At 39.7% G+C, this 17,602-nt stretch overlaps 4 protein-coding genes across 14 annotated transcripts in view; all 4 read left to right on the forward strand.

Annotated features, from left to right (window-relative positions):
* LOC108138497 (serine/arginine repetitive matrix protein 2) overlaps positions 1–1,908 on the forward strand; it is a 41,261-nt gene extending 39,353 nt beyond the window's left edge. For 8 of the 9 annotated variants that reach the window (XM_041707694.1, XM_017260710.1, XM_017260711.1 and 5 more), the window contains 2 exons: positions 433–584; positions 1,131–1,908. In XM_041707694.1, the coding sequence (XP_041563628.1) occupies positions 433–584; positions 1,131–1,254 (276 nt within the window). In that variant the 3' untranslated portion in view covers positions 1,255–1,908. Of the gene's footprint in view, positions 1–432; positions 585–1,130 lie in introns of those variants that run through there. The other variant, XM_041707680.1, reaches the window with a different exon arrangement.
* A 238-nt stretch (positions 1,909–2,146) lies between these two features.
* On the forward strand, positions 2,147–3,976 carry LOC108138456 (E3 ubiquitin-protein ligase MARCHF7). Of its 3 annotated transcripts, none has more exons than XM_017260657.2 (3): positions 2,150–2,728; positions 3,206–3,421; positions 3,596–3,976. In XM_017260657.2, the coding sequence occupies exons 1-3, from the start codon at positions 2,366–2,368 to the stop codon at positions 3,830–3,832; spliced, it is 816 nt and encodes a 271-aa protein (XP_017116146.1). In that variant the 5' UTR covers positions 2,150–2,365; the 3' UTR covers positions 3,833–3,976. The 3 variants fall into 3 exon arrangements, with proteins under 3 accessions (XP_017116147.1, XP_017116146.1, XP_017116148.1); XM_017260659.2 differs by having other exon boundaries at positions 2,625–2,728; positions 3,193–3,421; XM_017260658.2 differs by lacking the exon at positions 3,596–3,976 and having other exon boundaries at positions 2,147–2,728; positions 3,193–3,363.
* Positions 3,977–4,323: 347 nt separating this feature from the next.
* LOC108138560 (amyloid protein-binding protein 2) lies at positions 4,324–11,683 on the forward strand. Its single transcript, XM_017260833.2, has 8 exons — positions 4,324–4,498; positions 4,863–5,139; positions 7,263–7,903; positions 8,313–8,537; positions 8,625–8,726; positions 9,182–9,858; positions 9,928–10,085; positions 10,168–11,683. The coding sequence occupies exons 2-8, from the start codon at positions 4,963–4,965 to the stop codon at positions 10,297–10,299; spliced, it is 2,112 nt and encodes a 703-aa protein (XP_017116322.1). The 5' UTR covers positions 4,324–4,498; positions 4,863–4,962; the 3' UTR covers positions 10,300–11,683.
* A 447-nt stretch (positions 11,684–12,130) lies between these two features.
* LOC108138599 (anaphase-promoting complex subunit 7) lies at positions 12,131–16,553 on the forward strand. The gene is made up of 5 exons (XM_017260890.1): positions 12,131–12,362; positions 12,425–12,932; positions 13,627–14,306; positions 14,811–15,091; positions 15,976–16,553. Exons 1-5 carry the CDS (start codon positions 12,291–12,293, stop codon positions 16,256–16,258), a joined length of 1,824 nt encoding a protein of 607 aa, XP_017116379.1. The 5' UTR covers positions 12,131–12,290; the 3' UTR covers positions 16,259–16,553.
* The last annotated feature ends 1,049 nt before the right edge of the window (positions 16,554–17,602 follow it).

Consider the following 17,602-nt stretch of genomic DNA (forward strand, 5'->3'; position numbering starts at 1 on the left):
ACTCAGACACACACACACACACACACGCTCACACACGCACACAAACTCAATTCACGAAAGAGAAAATAGAAATTAGAAAATATTATTATGGATGCCATTTCCGTTTCCGTTTACCGCTATTTGCTGCCGATTTTAATCGATCACCGCTTGTCGTTTTTAGTTTTTTTTTTTTTGTTTTGGCAATTTTGCTTTGTCGCTATAGCTATCGCTGCTGTTGTTGTTATTGTTTCGACATAGTTGACCCACTTACTAGTTACTTATTAAGTCTTAGTTAGTATTGGATCGGAGGCTGCAATCTCGCACTAAATGCTTTTGCTTTTGCTCCAAGTGCCATCCCAAAATCAGCAAACCATCTAAAAAAAAAAAGTGCGCTCAATCATTATCGATCACCACTGATCACTGAATGCAAATTATGTGTGTGTTGTTTCGCAGAACGTCCAAATAAGCAACTTTAGCTCGAGCTGGTCAGACGGCTTGGCCTTTTGTGCGCTGATACACCATTTCTTGCCAGATGCATTTGACTACACCACACTAACCAAGCAGACGAGACGACACAATTTCGAGCTGGCCTTCAGCGTTGCTGAGTAAGTATACGCACCGTGGAATGCCCTTGAATAATTCCTAAAGATTATTCAATGATGTAGCACCAAAAAAAAATATTGTTTATTAACGTACATACAAGTAGTACGAAAATGGTTCCAATAAACCGTCCTTTTTATCTTGGAAAATATAATATTAAAGTTATGCAAATAATTATAATATTTAAGAAGTTTGTTGAAAAAAACCAAAATTGATATGGTAACAATAATAACTTATGTATAAAAATATGTAATTTGTAGCTCTTAAATTAAACCAAGTTTTTTTATTGATTGCTTTAAATATAATATTGTTTTAAATATCAAAGAAAATAATTTTTTAAAGCCATTGGAATGATTTTGTGAAATGTACTTACAAAAAAAAAATAAATTTGTAGTTATTATATATTAGGAAATTGTTGTCCTTTAAAGAATTGCAATTGCTTAGATTAATTTCTGAAGATTTAAAATCAGAAAAAATGTATAACTTTTTTTGCTACCTTGATTAAACGTTCTGTAATTTCTGCATTGACTATTAACTTTGATATTTTGCAGTGAGAAGGCTGGCATTGCACCACTGTTGGATGTGGAGGATATGGTGGAGATGAGTCGCCCCGATTGGAAGTGCGTCTTTGTCTACGTGCAGAGCATATATCGCCGATTCCGGAACTGTCAGTGAATCCATCGAAAGCAGTGACAGCATCAGAAGCAACAGCAGCAGCAGCAGCAGCTGAATAGTCCAAATCCAGATCCAAATCCAAGTCAACTCTCAACAGCAACAGCAGCGACTCATTAAATTTTAAGTTTACACCACATATCCTCTTTGGCATTTTGTGTTAACACACGCCACATAGTACACCCCCTTATGTATCCCATAAACCAAGATCCTACGTCATCCTGCGAATATCTAACTGTGTAATCGGCATATGTATATTCTTTAACTGAAGCGCAAAGGGCTCGTCGATTGTGAACAGCCGACTCTTTGTACGTTTTTTGTGTTTGTTTTACCCATTTTTTACTATTATTACGATTACGCATTATTATTTGTTATCGAACTTGAAGCAGAAACTATGCAATAATTGTTGATTTATATATTTTTTTGTCATAATTTTAATTGTGAAGAAATGAAGCAGTGCAGTTACTAACCCTGCTGGCGGTCATCGACAATTGATAAAGTATTTAAGATACGTCTCGATGCCGTCGCTCACATTGATGAATTACTGTAATAATAAACATATATTATATGTACGTACGTGTAACGAGAACGAAATATTTACTAACCAATGGCATTGAAAAGGCCGCAAAGAAATAAAAAAAAGCAAATGAAACCCAACCAATGTGTGTCTATATGATTTGGGCCTATGAATATAAAGCAGCTTTTGTTTGCTGTTTAAGCCAGGATGTAAAAAAGCTAAAAACGTTCATATGAATTTTAAAAAATTTCTCATTTTGGAAGGGTGTACTTAAAAAATTGCTCAAAACAATGACTTATAAATTATTTTTTCAGAAATTTTAAGTTTGTGTTTGGAACATCTTTTCTCTATTACTGACTTGTAAGGCAGTGTGCCTTTCGCATAACTTATCAGGTGTGCTTAGAAACTCGGTGAAAGTCTAGCGTTTAAGTTTTATGTAAAATGTTGCAGGAAAATTAAGTGTAAAAATTTGTATATCAAAATTTGGTTCGTTACGCACACAAAAACACACGCTCCTACCGCCAAGCAGTTCAACAGCAGTGCAAGCAGTGCAGAAGACACAATATACCCACCACAACATCTTCGAGTCAGAGCAACATGTCGCAACATCAGCCAGTTATTTCGGAGTCTGCCGCCCTTCGTTTGGTGAATGGTTTTGCGGCCACCGGTAGTGCCACACCCCTCGCCGTTCAGCCGCCCACCGCGGCGCCAGCGGAAGTCATCTGTTCGCCGGAAATTGGTCATCCTTCGGCTCAGCTGCCCAGTGGCACACCCACCGCTTCAATGGCCGCGCTAGAAATTTCATCGGCGCGACAAAGGATGTTGCCACCGATCACCCGGCGACCTTCACAGGAGAGCGTCCATTCGGCCAACGAGAATGGCAACTCGTGCCGCATTTGCCGCTGGAACCGCAACGACATGGAGATCATCAAATGTCCGTGCAATTGCAAGGGCAGCGTGGTAAGCGAGGGTCATTTCAGCCATGCCCAACCATGTTCTAAATTAAAACCAGTTCGGGGTACTCCTGTTCGAGATTCACAAAAAAAATTTAAACAAAATTGAAGAATTTCGCCATCTTTATAAAACTTAATTTAAATCTTTGATTGATATTTTTATTAGAATTGAAACGCGAATTTGTTATTTAATAACATGGCAAAGTAAAGTAATCTTATATTTTATCCATACAATTTTTGATGAACCTTTAACGGTTTAAACGCAAATTCTGTAGCTATAAATAACACTTGTGTGTGACCATCTAAAAATACCTATATATAATATATATATATATACCAAATGTCTTAGTAAAAGCCAAGGTATACAGTAAAAAATGATTTTTAGTTAGTAAATAAAATAGAAATTTGTGAAAATTTCGAACAGAAATGCTCGTAAGCTGGTATCGAGTGTATTCGGCTCACGGGATCTAGGTGACCTTTGCAGGGCTTCATCCACCTGAAGTGCCTGAAGCGCTGGATTATGCACAGGCGGGATAATCGCTGCGAGATCTGTAATGCGACCTTTGACATATCGGAGGAGCGGGTAAGCCTGAAGCAGATGATGCGAACCTTCTGCTGCGGTCGCTGTTGTGGCCTGATTGTGAAACACCTGCTGTTCAGCGCCTCACTGATGCCACTGGCACACATCATTCTGCAGCAGGTGAGCTTTCGTTTGTCCTGGTTATAAACGAAGCATCGGCAGCTTGGTAGAGTTCAATCTGAAATATGAAATGCAAGGGTGGGCAAGGCTGCCGCTGCATCGCTTATAGGCAGTTTTATAAAGAAAATCCTCAAGTTTCAATGTTCTTTTTTTTTTTTGGTGCCTTGCTCGCAGGTTCTGCAGTGCATGGACAATCTGAACCAGGGCAGCACCGAGCAGCTTACCGTCCAGGAGGTGTTCGTCGCCTCCTGCGCCCTGCTCACCTCCAGCGCCCTGTTCTTTCACTTCTTCGAGTTCGTCACCACACGGTGCCTGCTCATCCGGAACATCCTGCGCCACTGGTGGATGTTCGGCAGCACCTCCGACTTTTCTCTGGTGGAGATCGACGACGATTCCATCGATTTCATTTGATTGGGAGAGGATCTTGTACTAAGACTGTCGCCAAAGGAGACGATGAAGGGCGACGACAGCTGTAGGTTATGCGCTACATCTTAGGTGATTTCAGCAAGATCCAGTGATAACGAATTTCAATATTAAATAAAGTAAATTTCAAAACATCACATAAATATTTCCAACTTGTTCAATAAAGACAATCGCATTGGGTATTATTTGTAAATCAGGTAGGCTTACATTTTTAAATAAATTAACGATGCTTTTCGTCGGCTCGTATGTTTTTTGAGTCAGCCACTCTACCCTAAAACCATCAAACAAAAATACATTTTTGTTTTGTTTTTGGTTTTTGTTATTAAATAACAAATTATAATAACGAATTTGATATTAATCAATCGAAATTATTTCAACCATAAATTATTTTCAAATAACCAGGAGATTGCAAACGGTCACACCGCATCTAACGACTATCGAACTATCGTCGCGAGTTTAAGCCATTCGGCTGTGGTTATCGATAGGGCCTCGCCGCGAGTAGTACCACCACTGGATTCATCATAAAAAAAAAATAAAATAAAGAAAAGTGCCAGTGGACTGGACGAACGTAAAACAATTCCCGACGCATTAACCGTGGGCGCAGATTTCAACTTTAGCTGACGGCCCCCAATAATTCGATGTATTCCATGTTGTGTAAGTGCCAAAAAAGCCCAATTAAATCGAGAGCAAAACAATCGCAGCAGCAGCAGCAACAGCAAAAGCCAAAGCCAAAGCAGCGAAAAGCAAAAGCAAAGCAGCACGCGAGCAGAGACGAGCAGCAGAGAAAGGAAAACCGAAAACAGAAATCAGAAATCAGAAGAACGCCTCAAAAGAAAGTGAAGTGAAGTGCAAAACACACTCGAAAAAACCGGATATCTTACGGGTCTTTCTGCTTTTGCTTATGCCTTTGCTATTGTTTCGCATCTTCCTTTGTCTCTCACTTTCTTAACAAAATAAAAAACGGCACGTGTGCGAATGCATTCCCTACAAATATCGTACAAATCCAAACCTATTACAGAGTGCCACGCCTCCCGCGAGTCCCCGCCCCTTTAGGTCGATAAAACAGCATTAAAGTTTACAGAAAATCGAAAGAAAAAAGATCAACAAAAAGTAGCGAGATGGCTGGCCAACAGCTGGCCTTGATGCTAAATCCCAATCCGAATACCCCGAAGGCCCTCTACGCCCTTTCGCTAGAGGCCCTTATCGGCAGTATGAACACCAAGGTTCCGGCGCTGGACAGGATCAACCGACTGACGGAGCTGCCGCGCAACCTGCTCATCGATGTCTACGAAATGGTGAGTGCTCTCGTTCTGCTCCCACTAACTACCCCCCATCCCTCTCTATCTCTCCCAAAAGATCCGATCTCATTATCATAACCAGTAATCGTTAGTAGCTATGTAGCTTGGGAAAATACCAGATACTCAACTATGTAGTTCTAGTTGTTAAAGCCTTCCATTGTTATGCTCTTGGTATTATAACTTACAATCCTGGAAAACATATGTTCCAGTTACTTCCAGGAAATATGGTTTCAAAGAACATGGTGTAGCATTAAATGAATGCATTTCCACCTTAGTTTTGATTTTTTTAACGGCTTGTGGTAAAAACTTGAGGGAATTACGAAACGAGCTTTTTGGAAATATATATACATATATTTTTGGATAAATTAAAATATAATTCTTTTAACTAATAAGAATTTTGATATTTATGGTAAAAACTAATTTAGATTGTGAATTATTAATTTTACTGGAGGAATAAACTGTTCTCGGAAATATTCACCTTTATTTGGTATGCAGATATGGAAATTAGGAACATTTTTTTCAAAATACAGGTTCCTGGAACTAGATGTATGTACATATTTCCCTTTTGAAGAAGAGGATTGATAGTATAAAGATTGCGGATCGTTTTAAATACATATCTTTTTGCGATACCTGGGGTTAAACCTCTCCATCAGTGATCAAAACGATTACAGCACTTGTTGGGCCGCTGCTTATCTCCACTCGCCGTCCGAATTTCGCCACTGGCAATTACCATTCTCTCATACTCATTATCAGGGATTGAGGGGGGTATGGCACTTGTCTGTTTGTGTTTGCTTTTCCGCTTAAATTGTTTACACCCCGCCAGTCCGGCCTTTAACCCTAGAGAGAAAGACCTTCGCCAGATCGGACAGGGAAAATTGTCTTTAAACACTCATTAAACCTTCAATAATCATTTCTGATAAGACAAAAATTTTCGATTGTTTCCCAGAAATGCAATAAATTCAGCTTATTGAATGTGTTTTTTTTTTCTAAAAATATTAGCTATTCACAAAGATTTTGTTTTTAAATTAAAGCAACACTTGGTCTTTCACTAGTCTTAATTCATTGCTAACCTAAATAATTATTACTAGACTTTTTGAAGAAAGTTAAATGCAAAAAAAAAGGGTTAAGCTATTTCTGAAGTCCATCGATCAATGTTTATTTCTATTGAACATACAAAAGATCATGTAATAACCTTCAAATTCCAGCACTAAACGGTACCATTTATTGTTTACTATTTTAAAACCGCCTTTCTTGGAATTCAATTAACTTGGGCTTCACTGTACACATTCCGCTGGTGGTGCATGCCTTTCAGATGGATTTCATTCGGACGAAGGAAACGAAACTCCACAGACCCACAGGTGGTTGTGGTTGCATATATGTACATAGTTGGTCAGCCAAAGGTTTCGATTCCACACATGGATTGTTATAATAAGTGGCAATTACCGTGTAAATTATAAACAGAAGCGACAATGAGGGGCATCTAAAAATAGACCAACCAGTTGGATGGGTCCAGCGCCCTTTGATTGTCCTGTTCGGAAATTGTGGAGCTCTGCTGAGATGGGGATGGGGATGGGAATGAAGATGGGGATGGGGATGTGGAGCTCTGATGGTGCAGTGATGCATAGAGAAAATGCTGTGGCGCAGCTGCTGGCGAAGAGCCATTGAACTTGCTGATAATGGCTAAGCAAATTCCATTGTTCGCTGATTGGATGTGTCTTTTCTCCTCTTGTTTACGTGACTTTTTGCTAGCTTCTGCTCAAGTCGTAACTTTTAATTTGAAACTAGGATTCTAGATATTCTATTTACCAACCAAAACTTAAGTTGTTTGCAAGGGGTCTTTCGGCAAATGTTAGAAATAGGTGTTAACAAAGTATGTCATCTCATGTTATACATAGTTGTAAGTTATAATTATAACTTAAATCAGTAATTTACCTTAATGTCTGGAGATTATTTTTACATACTTCTCAGATGTTTAAACATGCAATTATACTTATATGTACATACTATAATATTGATTTATACCTAAACTAGTGACCAACATTAAATGTTTTTCCCGCTGCTTAACATGTCCATATGTGCTTCCATTAAATGCCATGTGTTTCTCCGTCTCCATCCCACAGATGTCGCAGCAGGAGTCCTTGAAGGACACACTGCTGGAGGAGTTGGCCCAGCTGGAGGTGTTTACGCGACTCGTTCGTTACTCGGCTGCCCGCAGCAAGTTGCTGCGCATAATGGCTGCCCTTATGGCCAGCAAAAAGATGCTGGCCAAACGACTCAGCGAAAACTATGTGTCGCGCTACTGGACCCCCGGACATGATGATGATGATGATGAGGGTGACGAATTGAATCAGGAATCGGTTGACTTGGACAAGAGCCATGATCAGGCCCCATCACTTGATTCCTCACCGAAGCCGCAGCCGGAGCCCAGCAAGCTGCACATTTACGATGGGGAAACGGAGGAGGACGGCTCTGGTGCCAGCTGTAGCGAACAGCGCAGACAATTCATCACCATAGAAGTGGACGCCAAAGTCCTACAACCCCAGTCCCAGTCCGAACTCAGTGTGATCAACAATTTAGACCTCGAGGAGTTGCCCGCTTCGGAGATGCAGGTCATCGACATGGGCTTGCGCCTCGGTTCGTTCCTTTCGGAGGCCGGATGGATGCAGGAGAGCATCACCGTGCTGGAGTGCCTCAATGGAAGACTGAAGCGCCTGCCTCCCCACAAACACTGGCTGGAGATGCGTCTCGACTGTCTGCAGCGGTAATTATCAGATATTTATTAAATCAATCAACTCACAATTAAACTATCTCAATTCACACCACATCATTTTGGTGAAATATTACAAATAATGCGTGATTTGCACTTGCACTTGCTTAACATAGCCACAAAATCAATGTATAAATATTGAAAGTATATAATATATCTCAATATTTATGTGAGTTTACATGATTAAGCTCGATAATTTTATCAGAAAAAGAAATGCAAAGGCACTTCTCTTTACTATGATTATTACTTAAAAATAATTGAATTTAAATTCAAATTTCCCATATTAGTTTCATAAAAACTTCCAAAACTTTATGTTTAATAAACTTAGCTTTATCTATTTATGCTATTATTTGTAAAGTTTGTTTGACAACTAATGTGTTTTATATATGTTTTGTTTTTAAAGCCTCCTATATGCAGAGTCGGCGCATTGTAACTTCAAGCTGGCGCAGCGCACCTACAACGAACTGATCGGTCTGAACAGATCGCTCAATAGCCAGGTGCCCGCCCAACTGGTGGCCATGGCCTACACACAGATTTCGGCCATGTACTTTGCCCGCAACGAGTACAACCACAGTCACATGTGGAGCGGCCTGGCCATGCGATTTCTGAAGGGATCTGCTTCACCGCGGTGAGTTGTCTGCTGTCCCACTCCCTCTTCATCTAGTCCCTGTAGTCCGATCTCGATTGCTGATCTCTAACTTAACCCATCCGACAGCATCACCATCGACGTACTGCGCCAGGCGGCCAGGGCCTGTGTCGTCAAGCGGGACTATGCCCGTGCCAATCTGCTCATTTGCCAGGCGGTGCGACGCGCTCGGTAAGCACAGCAGCCCATGGATGGTTATTATCTATCTATTGAAAGGTCAATCGGTCTCGGCCAAACTCTGTTCCATTGTGAACTGATTGTCAGCTATAAATAAGAGATGGCCACGATGATCACAACCCGTATTGCTAAGACAGAAACAATATCATTCCTTAGAAAACTCAGTATAAACCTCAATTATATAATTATAATTTTTCCATTTCATTTAAAAGTTTTGAATTATAAATTCATTTAAATTGCAAATTATGTGATCATCTTAGAGGAAATTCAAAGGCCACATAAGGATATAAAAAATAAGCTAAACGAAGTAATTTAAAAAATCAGCTTTTAAAGGAATTAAAATATCTGCAGACACAATTTGTTTTTTTTTTTTTTTTTTTTTTTTAACGATTTATATTTAATCAACTCACTTAGTAGTCATACTCATTGGAAATCTTTATTCCCCACAGCAAACACTTTGGACTTAAGCATCAGAAGTACGGCGATGCCCTGCTGGACTACGGATTTTTCCTACTCAACGTGGATTCGGTGTTTCAGTCCGTTAACGTCTACAAGGAGGCGTTGGCCGTACGCCGTGGCATCTTTGGCAACATGAACTTCCATGTGGCCATTGCGCACGAGGATCTGTCGTATGCCTACTACGTGCACGAGTATAGCACGGGTGACTTTAGCTGTGCCCAGGATCACGTGGATAAGGCGGTTAATATCATGAAGAATCTGGTGCCCAGCAATCATCTGATGTTGGCCTCGGCGAAGCGCGTTAAGGCGCTGCTGCTGGAGGAGATTGCGCTGGACAAGATGGCCGATGGCATGGACGAAGAGGATCTGCTGCAGCAGTCCGAGGAGCTGCACAACTTCGCCCTGCTCCTCTCCCTCGAAGTGTTCGGCGAGGTGAATGTGCAGACGGCGAAGCACTACGGAAATCTGGGGCGTCTATACCAAACAATGAATCGCTTCGATGAGGCGGAACGAATGCACCAAAAGGCGATCAAAATCAAGACGGATCTGCTGGGTGCCTTCGACTATGAGGTGGGACTGTCCATCGGCCATTTGGCCTCGCTGTACAACTATCAAATGAAGAAGTATCGCGAGGCCGAGACGCTCTACCTGCGCAGCATTGATATAAGTAAGCAAATCTGACCCAATTAATTATTGTTTTATCGCAACTAATCTACACTTGATACATATATTAAAGGCCTGCGTCTGTTTGGGCACTCGTACTCTGGGCTGGAGTATGACTATCTGGGTCTGTGCCACGTCTACGAAACGTTGCACGACTTTGAGAAGTATTTGAAGTATGCAAACACGCTGGAGAACTGGCAGGTGCTGCGTGGCCAAAACCTCACACAAAACGTAAGTGATTGCATCGTTACGGAGCTACAATAGAACGAAGCTAATTGTTCGGTTTTTTGTGTTTTTTGCGATTTTCATTCAGAAATCCAGCTACCCCGCCATCGAGGAGGACTATTCCATTACGGAGGTCAAGATCAAGTTCGTCAGCATGTGTGCCTGCAAGAAGAGTCCAGTCCATTTGCAGTCAGCGTCATCGGTGGTGAATTTGAACTGAGATGGGGCTTTGGGAGTGGGAGCGGAACTCGAAATGCGACTGTCAGCGGAAGAAGATCAAGTACGAGTTGCACCCGTTCCCGCTCCCGCTCCTGCATCCGCACCCCCACCCGTACTAGCAATAGCAATCGCAATAGCACCCACCCCCCGGCATCGGATGGCACAAACTGTAGGCCAAACTGCAGCAGGAGCGGCAACGGTGACAGAGGCGGCAACATCTGCAGTTTGTCATAGATAATTGGACCACGTTGATTATACAGATAGATAGATGGATGGATGGATGGATGGAAAAGTGGGGAATATCGAGGTGGTAGGTGGTCGGTCGATCGACCTGTGTGTGTTCATAAAGGATTTCCAAGTGTAGTTTAATAGCTTATTTCGAACGCTCGGTCGGCACCTAATCATCACCACCGCGCTCTTTTGAATGTCTCGTTTTATTTTCTTTGTCATTTCCATCGAATAAACCGCACACGGCTCTACCATATGGATTAAGTCGCACCGAGTGTGGGTCAGTTCAGCTAGCTTGCCGTTGTGTTCCAGCCGTCATCGAATACGTCCAGTACCCTTAGATCCCACTGTTTACGAGGATACCCAGTCGTCCTGTTCTTTCCGTCAGATTTTCACCTAGGCTTAGATGTAGTAGTATTGTTGGAGCTTCGGTTACACCCCGCTGAACGGGAGATCGTTGAGCAAATATTTTTTTTTTTATTATTATTGTGTTCTTCACGTTTTGGTCGATGTACAAACGTTTAATTTTTAACGGATTTCCGCCTCTAATAATCTACTTTTGTATTTTTTTTGTTGTTTGGAAACTAGATGAATATGCCAATCGCCAGTCGCCAGTCGCCAGAGAATAAACGTTGCTTTCGAAAGAGATGTAGTGAATAAAAATGTACTTCTTTTTTAATTTAAATTATCATGTTTGTTGTTAGGGCGTTCAGAGCATAGAACCACTCGAAAAATAATGTTGTATAGAGCGCAAGGAATAAGCGTATTGTGTAGTCTAGGCCCATCAAAACAAAAATGTATGGTATATATTTGTAATACGTTAACACATGGAATATGCATCAAAAGTATTGCCACAGCCCCTAAAGTTAATAAACAAAGCAACTGGAAAGCATTGGCGATGGGAAAGCGTTGTAAATAACTCGGGTTGAACATAGCAGCTTCCAGTTAAATGCAGAAAAGATTTATTATAATACATATATATATATATATAACATAAATAAATAAAGACAATTTATACCATTAACATTTGCTACTTAGAGCGATACTTATAAACACAACATTGTAGTTGCAAAACTCTTTTTGGCATTACTTAGCGATTTAGTTTTAAAGCGAATGTCGTAAATCTCAAAATAAAATGCCTGCAAGAATAAATGTTACCACTGAGAGCGCTTTTATTTTAAAGCTAATAAATGGGTTTAAAAAACTATTGATGAAGTTCAACTTTTCTAAAAGATTTTGGTGTGCTGAATTTTTAAAAAAGTAACATCAAAGTTGGAAAAATGATTTAGATAATTTTTGCACCAGCGAACCAATTCTTTTTTTCGAAAAATAAATCATATTACATTAATTTAAAAAAAAAAACACTTAAAAAATTTATTAATTTTTAAATTGGTTGGATATCATAGATATATAATATATATTAAATATATCCAAGTTTTTGAAGAGTTTTTGTTTTTAAATAAATGTGATGAGGCTGTGTGAATTAAAACATGATTTGTAATGCAAAACTGTATTGGAAGTAAACACTTTAAAAATGTAACAGTTAAATTGTTTGGAATCGATATGGCAACATCGATATTGGAAAAAGAGAACGGACACAGCTTTCGATATTAAAGGTTATACAGAGCCTGGAATTCATTTATTAGATAGTTTTTTAGAAGTTCATGGAATTAATTCTCTTGATTGCTATTTAAATATTCCCAAAAATAGTTCGAAACTGAGTGGGGATTTCAGGAACAACTTTGATAGTTGCGCATCGAGATAATGGAGAATACGCTATTTGCGAATGTTAAGAAGCTTTACGATCACAAGCTTTACGAGTGCGTGATTCCAGTGGTAATTAGTTAATAGGCATTACTTAGCTTTCCTCGTGTGTAACTGGTCTCGTTGACATCCAGGCCAAGTTGTTGAGGACGGTGCTGCAGAATGATCGCAACATTGCCACCTTGGAACTGGAGTACCAGGCGCAGCTCTACCTCAACATTTCACTCTACAAGGAGCGACAAGTTCGGGCGGCATTGCGACTCTTTGACGACATGATCCACCAGCGGAGGTTGATGGTGCGCCACAAGAACGCCTGTCTGCTGGCCATCGAGAGTGTGTATCCGGAGTTCGGCGAGGTGGAGCTGCGGCGGCGAGCCGCCAAGTGCTACCGTGAGATCGGGAATCCCGGCATGGCCCTAGCCACGTTGCTCGAGGTGCCGGTGAAGTCGCGCACACCCCGCATCAACCTGATGCTGGCCAGGCTGAATCACCACGGACCCGGCCCTGGGTGCCCCAACAGGGCGGAGGCCCTGCACGCCTACAAGGAGGTCGTCCGCGAGTGTCCCATGGCGCTCCCGATGATCCAGGCTCTCCTGGAGCTGAAGGTCGACGGCAACGAGGTCAACTCGCTGGTGATGCACGGTACCCTTTAGACAACAAAATTCCTCAGTTTGGAAAACAATTATCTAATTTTGGGAATAATGCCCCAATGACTTATGACTTCGTTCAATTTTTAAATCATTTTTTTCCTAAATTAATATGGAAGAGTCATTATCCCTAAAATAAATTAATTTTTCCTATAACTAAGGAACTTTTCTTTAAATTAAGTAAGTTGTTCTAAGATTACCGAAATTATCCTACAACTTGGGAGCTTTTCCTAAAACAAAGAAATTTTTTATAATATAATTTTTTATAGTTTTTAGCACTTTTTTTTCTAAAATGAAGGAATTTTTCCTGAAATTATAGAACTTTTCCTAAAATTAAGAAAGTTTTACCAAAATGAAGTAATTTTTCTTAAATTAAGAATTTTTAAATTTAACAATGTCAAAAAGAAGTTAACAACGCAGTGAAGATTTCTATTATTTTTACTCGATATTTAGTAAAGACTTCTTGTATTGGAATTACGGTTAAAATTTGATCAAAATCGGACCACTATATCATAAAGATCTAATGGGAACAATCGGAATTAAAAAAAAAATTGTTTTTAAATTGAAATTTCTAAAATGAAATTTTTTTTTTTTAATAATGCCCTACAATGGCAATAATCTAACCTCTGTTTTAGAAGGCCTTAAGTGTGCTTCGCATTAATGATTACTAATTTTCCCCGCCCGAGCAGCTGCCACAGTGCACGAGAACGGAAACATTGACTGGCTGAGCACGTGGATCAAGGCGCTCGCCCAGATGTTCGACTGCCAGCATCTGGATGCGGCACGCACCTTCCAGCGGCTGCACGACTCCACCCGGCTGCACGGCAACGAGATCCTGATGGTTGCGCTGGGCAGGTGCCTCTACTACCACGGCCACTACTCCCAAGCGGAGCAGCTCTTCGCCACGACGGTCTACGGCCATCCGGACAACTTGGAGGCCATCGGGCTGCTGGCCGTTGTCCGTGGGCAGGATGGTGGTCCCGGGGGTCAGAGCAGGCAGGACATGGATCGTTTGTATGCCCAGGTGACCCGAGAACGGAGATACTCAGCCGATCACTGGTTCATCCATGCGCACGCCATGTACGACGCGGAAAAGTTTGAGCAGGGTTTAAGTTTCGTGAAGCAGTGTTTGGAGTCGGAACCGCGGCACCAGGAGGCACTAATCCTGCGCGGCCGGCTGCTCATCGCGACGGAGCAGCACAAGGCGGCGGCGGAGGCCTTTCGGCTGGTCCAAACTGTTGCACCCTATCGATTCGAGATCTACAGGGAGCTCTATCGCAGCTACTTGGCCCAGAAGCGATTCAAGGAGGCCCAGGCCATCTGCAACTGGACACTGCGTACCTTCCAGAACTCGGCCAGGGCCCTCACGGTGAGCAGCTTTTATAAATTATGGATCGAGTTGATCAGTCAATCAGTGTAATTCTGGATATATTTATTATGTTTTATATCTATGACAGACAGACAATCACTTTATCTTCTTTAGAACAATCTAACATATCGCAAATTTTTCCCATCTTTAATAGTCCGTCAATTCTTCAACTGAAGGAGTCCAATTTATTCCTAAACACTGGCTTGATGACCGTAATTTCTTAAGAATTTATAAGCATTCGAAAGATTGTGTATGGGGAAGATGGTTTCGCCTTCAAGAATACATTGGACTATTTTAAGCTGAAGAATTCGCGCGGATACTCAACAAAGAAAAGGATTAATCTGATTAATTTTCGAGCTTGTTTTAATTGATTGTTTTGTTTTTGTGAGCTACTCGAGCTAAACTCTTTGATTCCATGATTGCAAGACCAAAGTCCTGGACTGATTCTAATCTCAACTCGTGCTGGGCTTAACTATTTGCAACTTAACCTTATTTTTTTTATAGATGTTTGGTTCCACTCTCTTCGCCTCCCCGGATCCAAAGGTTAAGCAAACTGCCCGCAAGTTTGCCGAAAAGTCCCTGAAGATCGACCCCAACTACACGCCGGCGGTGACCCTTATGGCCGATATCTGTCAGTTCGAGGGCGCACCCAAGGCGTCCATCAAGCTGCTGGAGGATCACGTCTCACTCTTTCCGCAGGCGAATCTGTTCACGCATCTCGGAGATATGCTGCGAAGCGAAAAGGAACCCATCAGGGCGTTGGAGTATTACTATAAGGCATTGGGGTGAGTTTGCAGAATATCAACAGCTGTGGTCATGAATATAGTAGTTTTCTAGCTTATGGAAATGGCAATCAAAAGTAGTTTTAGAGAAACTTTAGAATTTTTTATTTTATGTCTTCATAAAGCTAATATTATAAATTAAATGGGGGTCTAAATTAAAAATATTAAAAAACTAAAAAGGAAGAAAACTTTGCCAAGCCGAAGGTTACATACTCTTGCAGCTATTGTAAAAATTAAACATCTAAATTTCGAATTTATATAAGTACCCATTAAAAACCATTAAAGCTATAATGATTTTCACTTCAATTATTCGGTTGTTCCTATGGCAGCTACATGATGTCGTTTTCCGATTTTTATCAAATTAAAAGCGTAATTTAATTTAATCATTCCTATGTCCCAAAGAATTGCAAAAAAAAAATTAAAAACTAGAGAAGTTAAGTTTTTTTTAAATATTCCGATTGTTTCCATGGGAGCTATATATGATTAGTCATCAAATTTAAATCGTAATTCCGAAATAGTAAGCCAACACTAAATATCGAAGATCTATAAACAGAAATTGGAAAACAGCAAAGTTATAATTTATTTAAAATTATTGATAGCATAAATTTAAAAAAAAATTAATTTTGATAGAAAGTGCACGAGAAGTATGGTTATTTTATGTAATTTTTTTAAATTTCTTTACTACAGTATTTTGAAAAATGCATTTTTTTAACTAAAACTATATTAAAAGTTTTTTAAACCTTATTTGGTTCGTTGGTAACTAAACGTTGAGATAAATTTGAACAAAACCACTTTTCACTTCTATTATTATGACCGCAGTTGTATATTTTCTTAACCACTTAACTTAATGTGTAAAATCCCCAATTAACGTCCTATCCAAAATTTAGTAAGGATCCCAAATGCGAGCGAACTTTGCGGGGAATCAGTTTACTGCAGGTCTCCAACTCGTTCATTGTTTCGTCTATTCTGGATGAAGGTGGCGCCACCAAGGTGGATAGCGCACAGTCCACTGATGGATCGGCCACATCGAATCTGGAGTGGATGGGTGCCGATTGTGCAGAGATCGCTCGAGAGACATCCTCCTCACCGGCCGCCAGATCTGGTCAGGATGCCGATGACGACGGCGATGTCCCCGTTTGGCACGATGTCGATACGGATATGATCAACTGATTAACGATCAATAAGATCGAGTTACCACAGTCGGGGATCTGTTTTTTCGTTCTGTAAATAATTTCAAGCTTTGGTTTTCTAATATTTATCCATACCTGCGACATATAAAATCATTATTTATTTTAATTTTCATATCTTAAAAAAATATCAAAGCAAAGAACAGCTCAATGTATTTAAATGTACTTCGAGATATAGTTATGGTTCACTATTCGAAAATACGGGTTTAATTTTAATCAAATCACATCAAATTAAATCTATACTTTGCTGTTGTTCAATTAAATTGATTATGCTTCGAGATAAAGAGATGGTTTAATATACAAGTATTACGGCTTTAATATTGCTAAAATCAGTTCACTATGTCATATAGCTGTTATGGGAAAACACTGTTTTAAAATGTGTACGCACTTAAATTTTATTTCATTTTTATGATATAAATAAAGCCTTTCCAAAGCTTTTTCTGTTGAACATAAAACAGGATTAAGAAAGGAACTGCGAAAAGTTTCCTAATTCCAGGAGGTGCTTTCTTCATCGAAATTGATTAATTAATTCTTTAATTTATAACTGTTATTAAAACCAATAAGTATCATTGGTTAAAAAACAATAGACTTAAATTTAAGATTTATTCCATTTTAAATGACTTGTATAAAAAGCATGTTATTTCATTGGAATAATGTTTGAAAATGTAGTTTTTATGACCACTAAGAAATTTAAGAAGGAATATAAATGCAGAAATTCATCAAAAACGAAAGAAACAAAGAAAATACTTAAAATATAGTCATTGTCGGTGGTACATATACTAATATATGTATATTTCTAAAATCTCATAAGTTTACATAAGTTCATAACAGCTCAATTTATAATTATATTTATATAAACATTACATACAATACATAGTAACTTAAATGTTTGCAAATTGTTTAAATTTACGCGCCTTGCAGCGGAACAAGTTTAAGTTTAAAAGCTGGGATGTGCGTCTTGCAGCAGGCAGCCTTTGACCGAGCTCATCCAAAAGCAACTGTTAATGCCACTGCTGTTCACTCAGAGAGAACTCGAGAGCGAATCCCGCAGGGGCTTAGTGAAAGGGGTCATAACTCTATTACACTACAAATCAAAAATATTTTCCAAATATGGAAAATGTTGATAGTCTAGTTGTTACGAAATTAAACTATTTCAAATGTGTTTCTAACTTTTTTTTATCATATATCCGTTGCATTACCATAGGTTTGTGGTATTTAACTACAAAAGATAAATATTTACTATTTATTTAATTGAAGATTAATTTTACTCATTATTTATCTTACTCTCAATTTGAAAAACTTGCCAACTTTTAGAAATTACTTGTAA

This window comes from Drosophila elegans, unplaced genomic scaffold (assembly GCF_018152505.1).
Source record: "Drosophila elegans isolate 14027-0461.03 unplaced genomic scaffold, ASM1815250v1 contig_149, whole genome shotgun sequence".
In the NCBI taxonomy this organism is placed as follows: Eukaryota; Metazoa; Arthropoda; class Insecta; order Diptera; family Drosophilidae; genus Drosophila; species Drosophila elegans.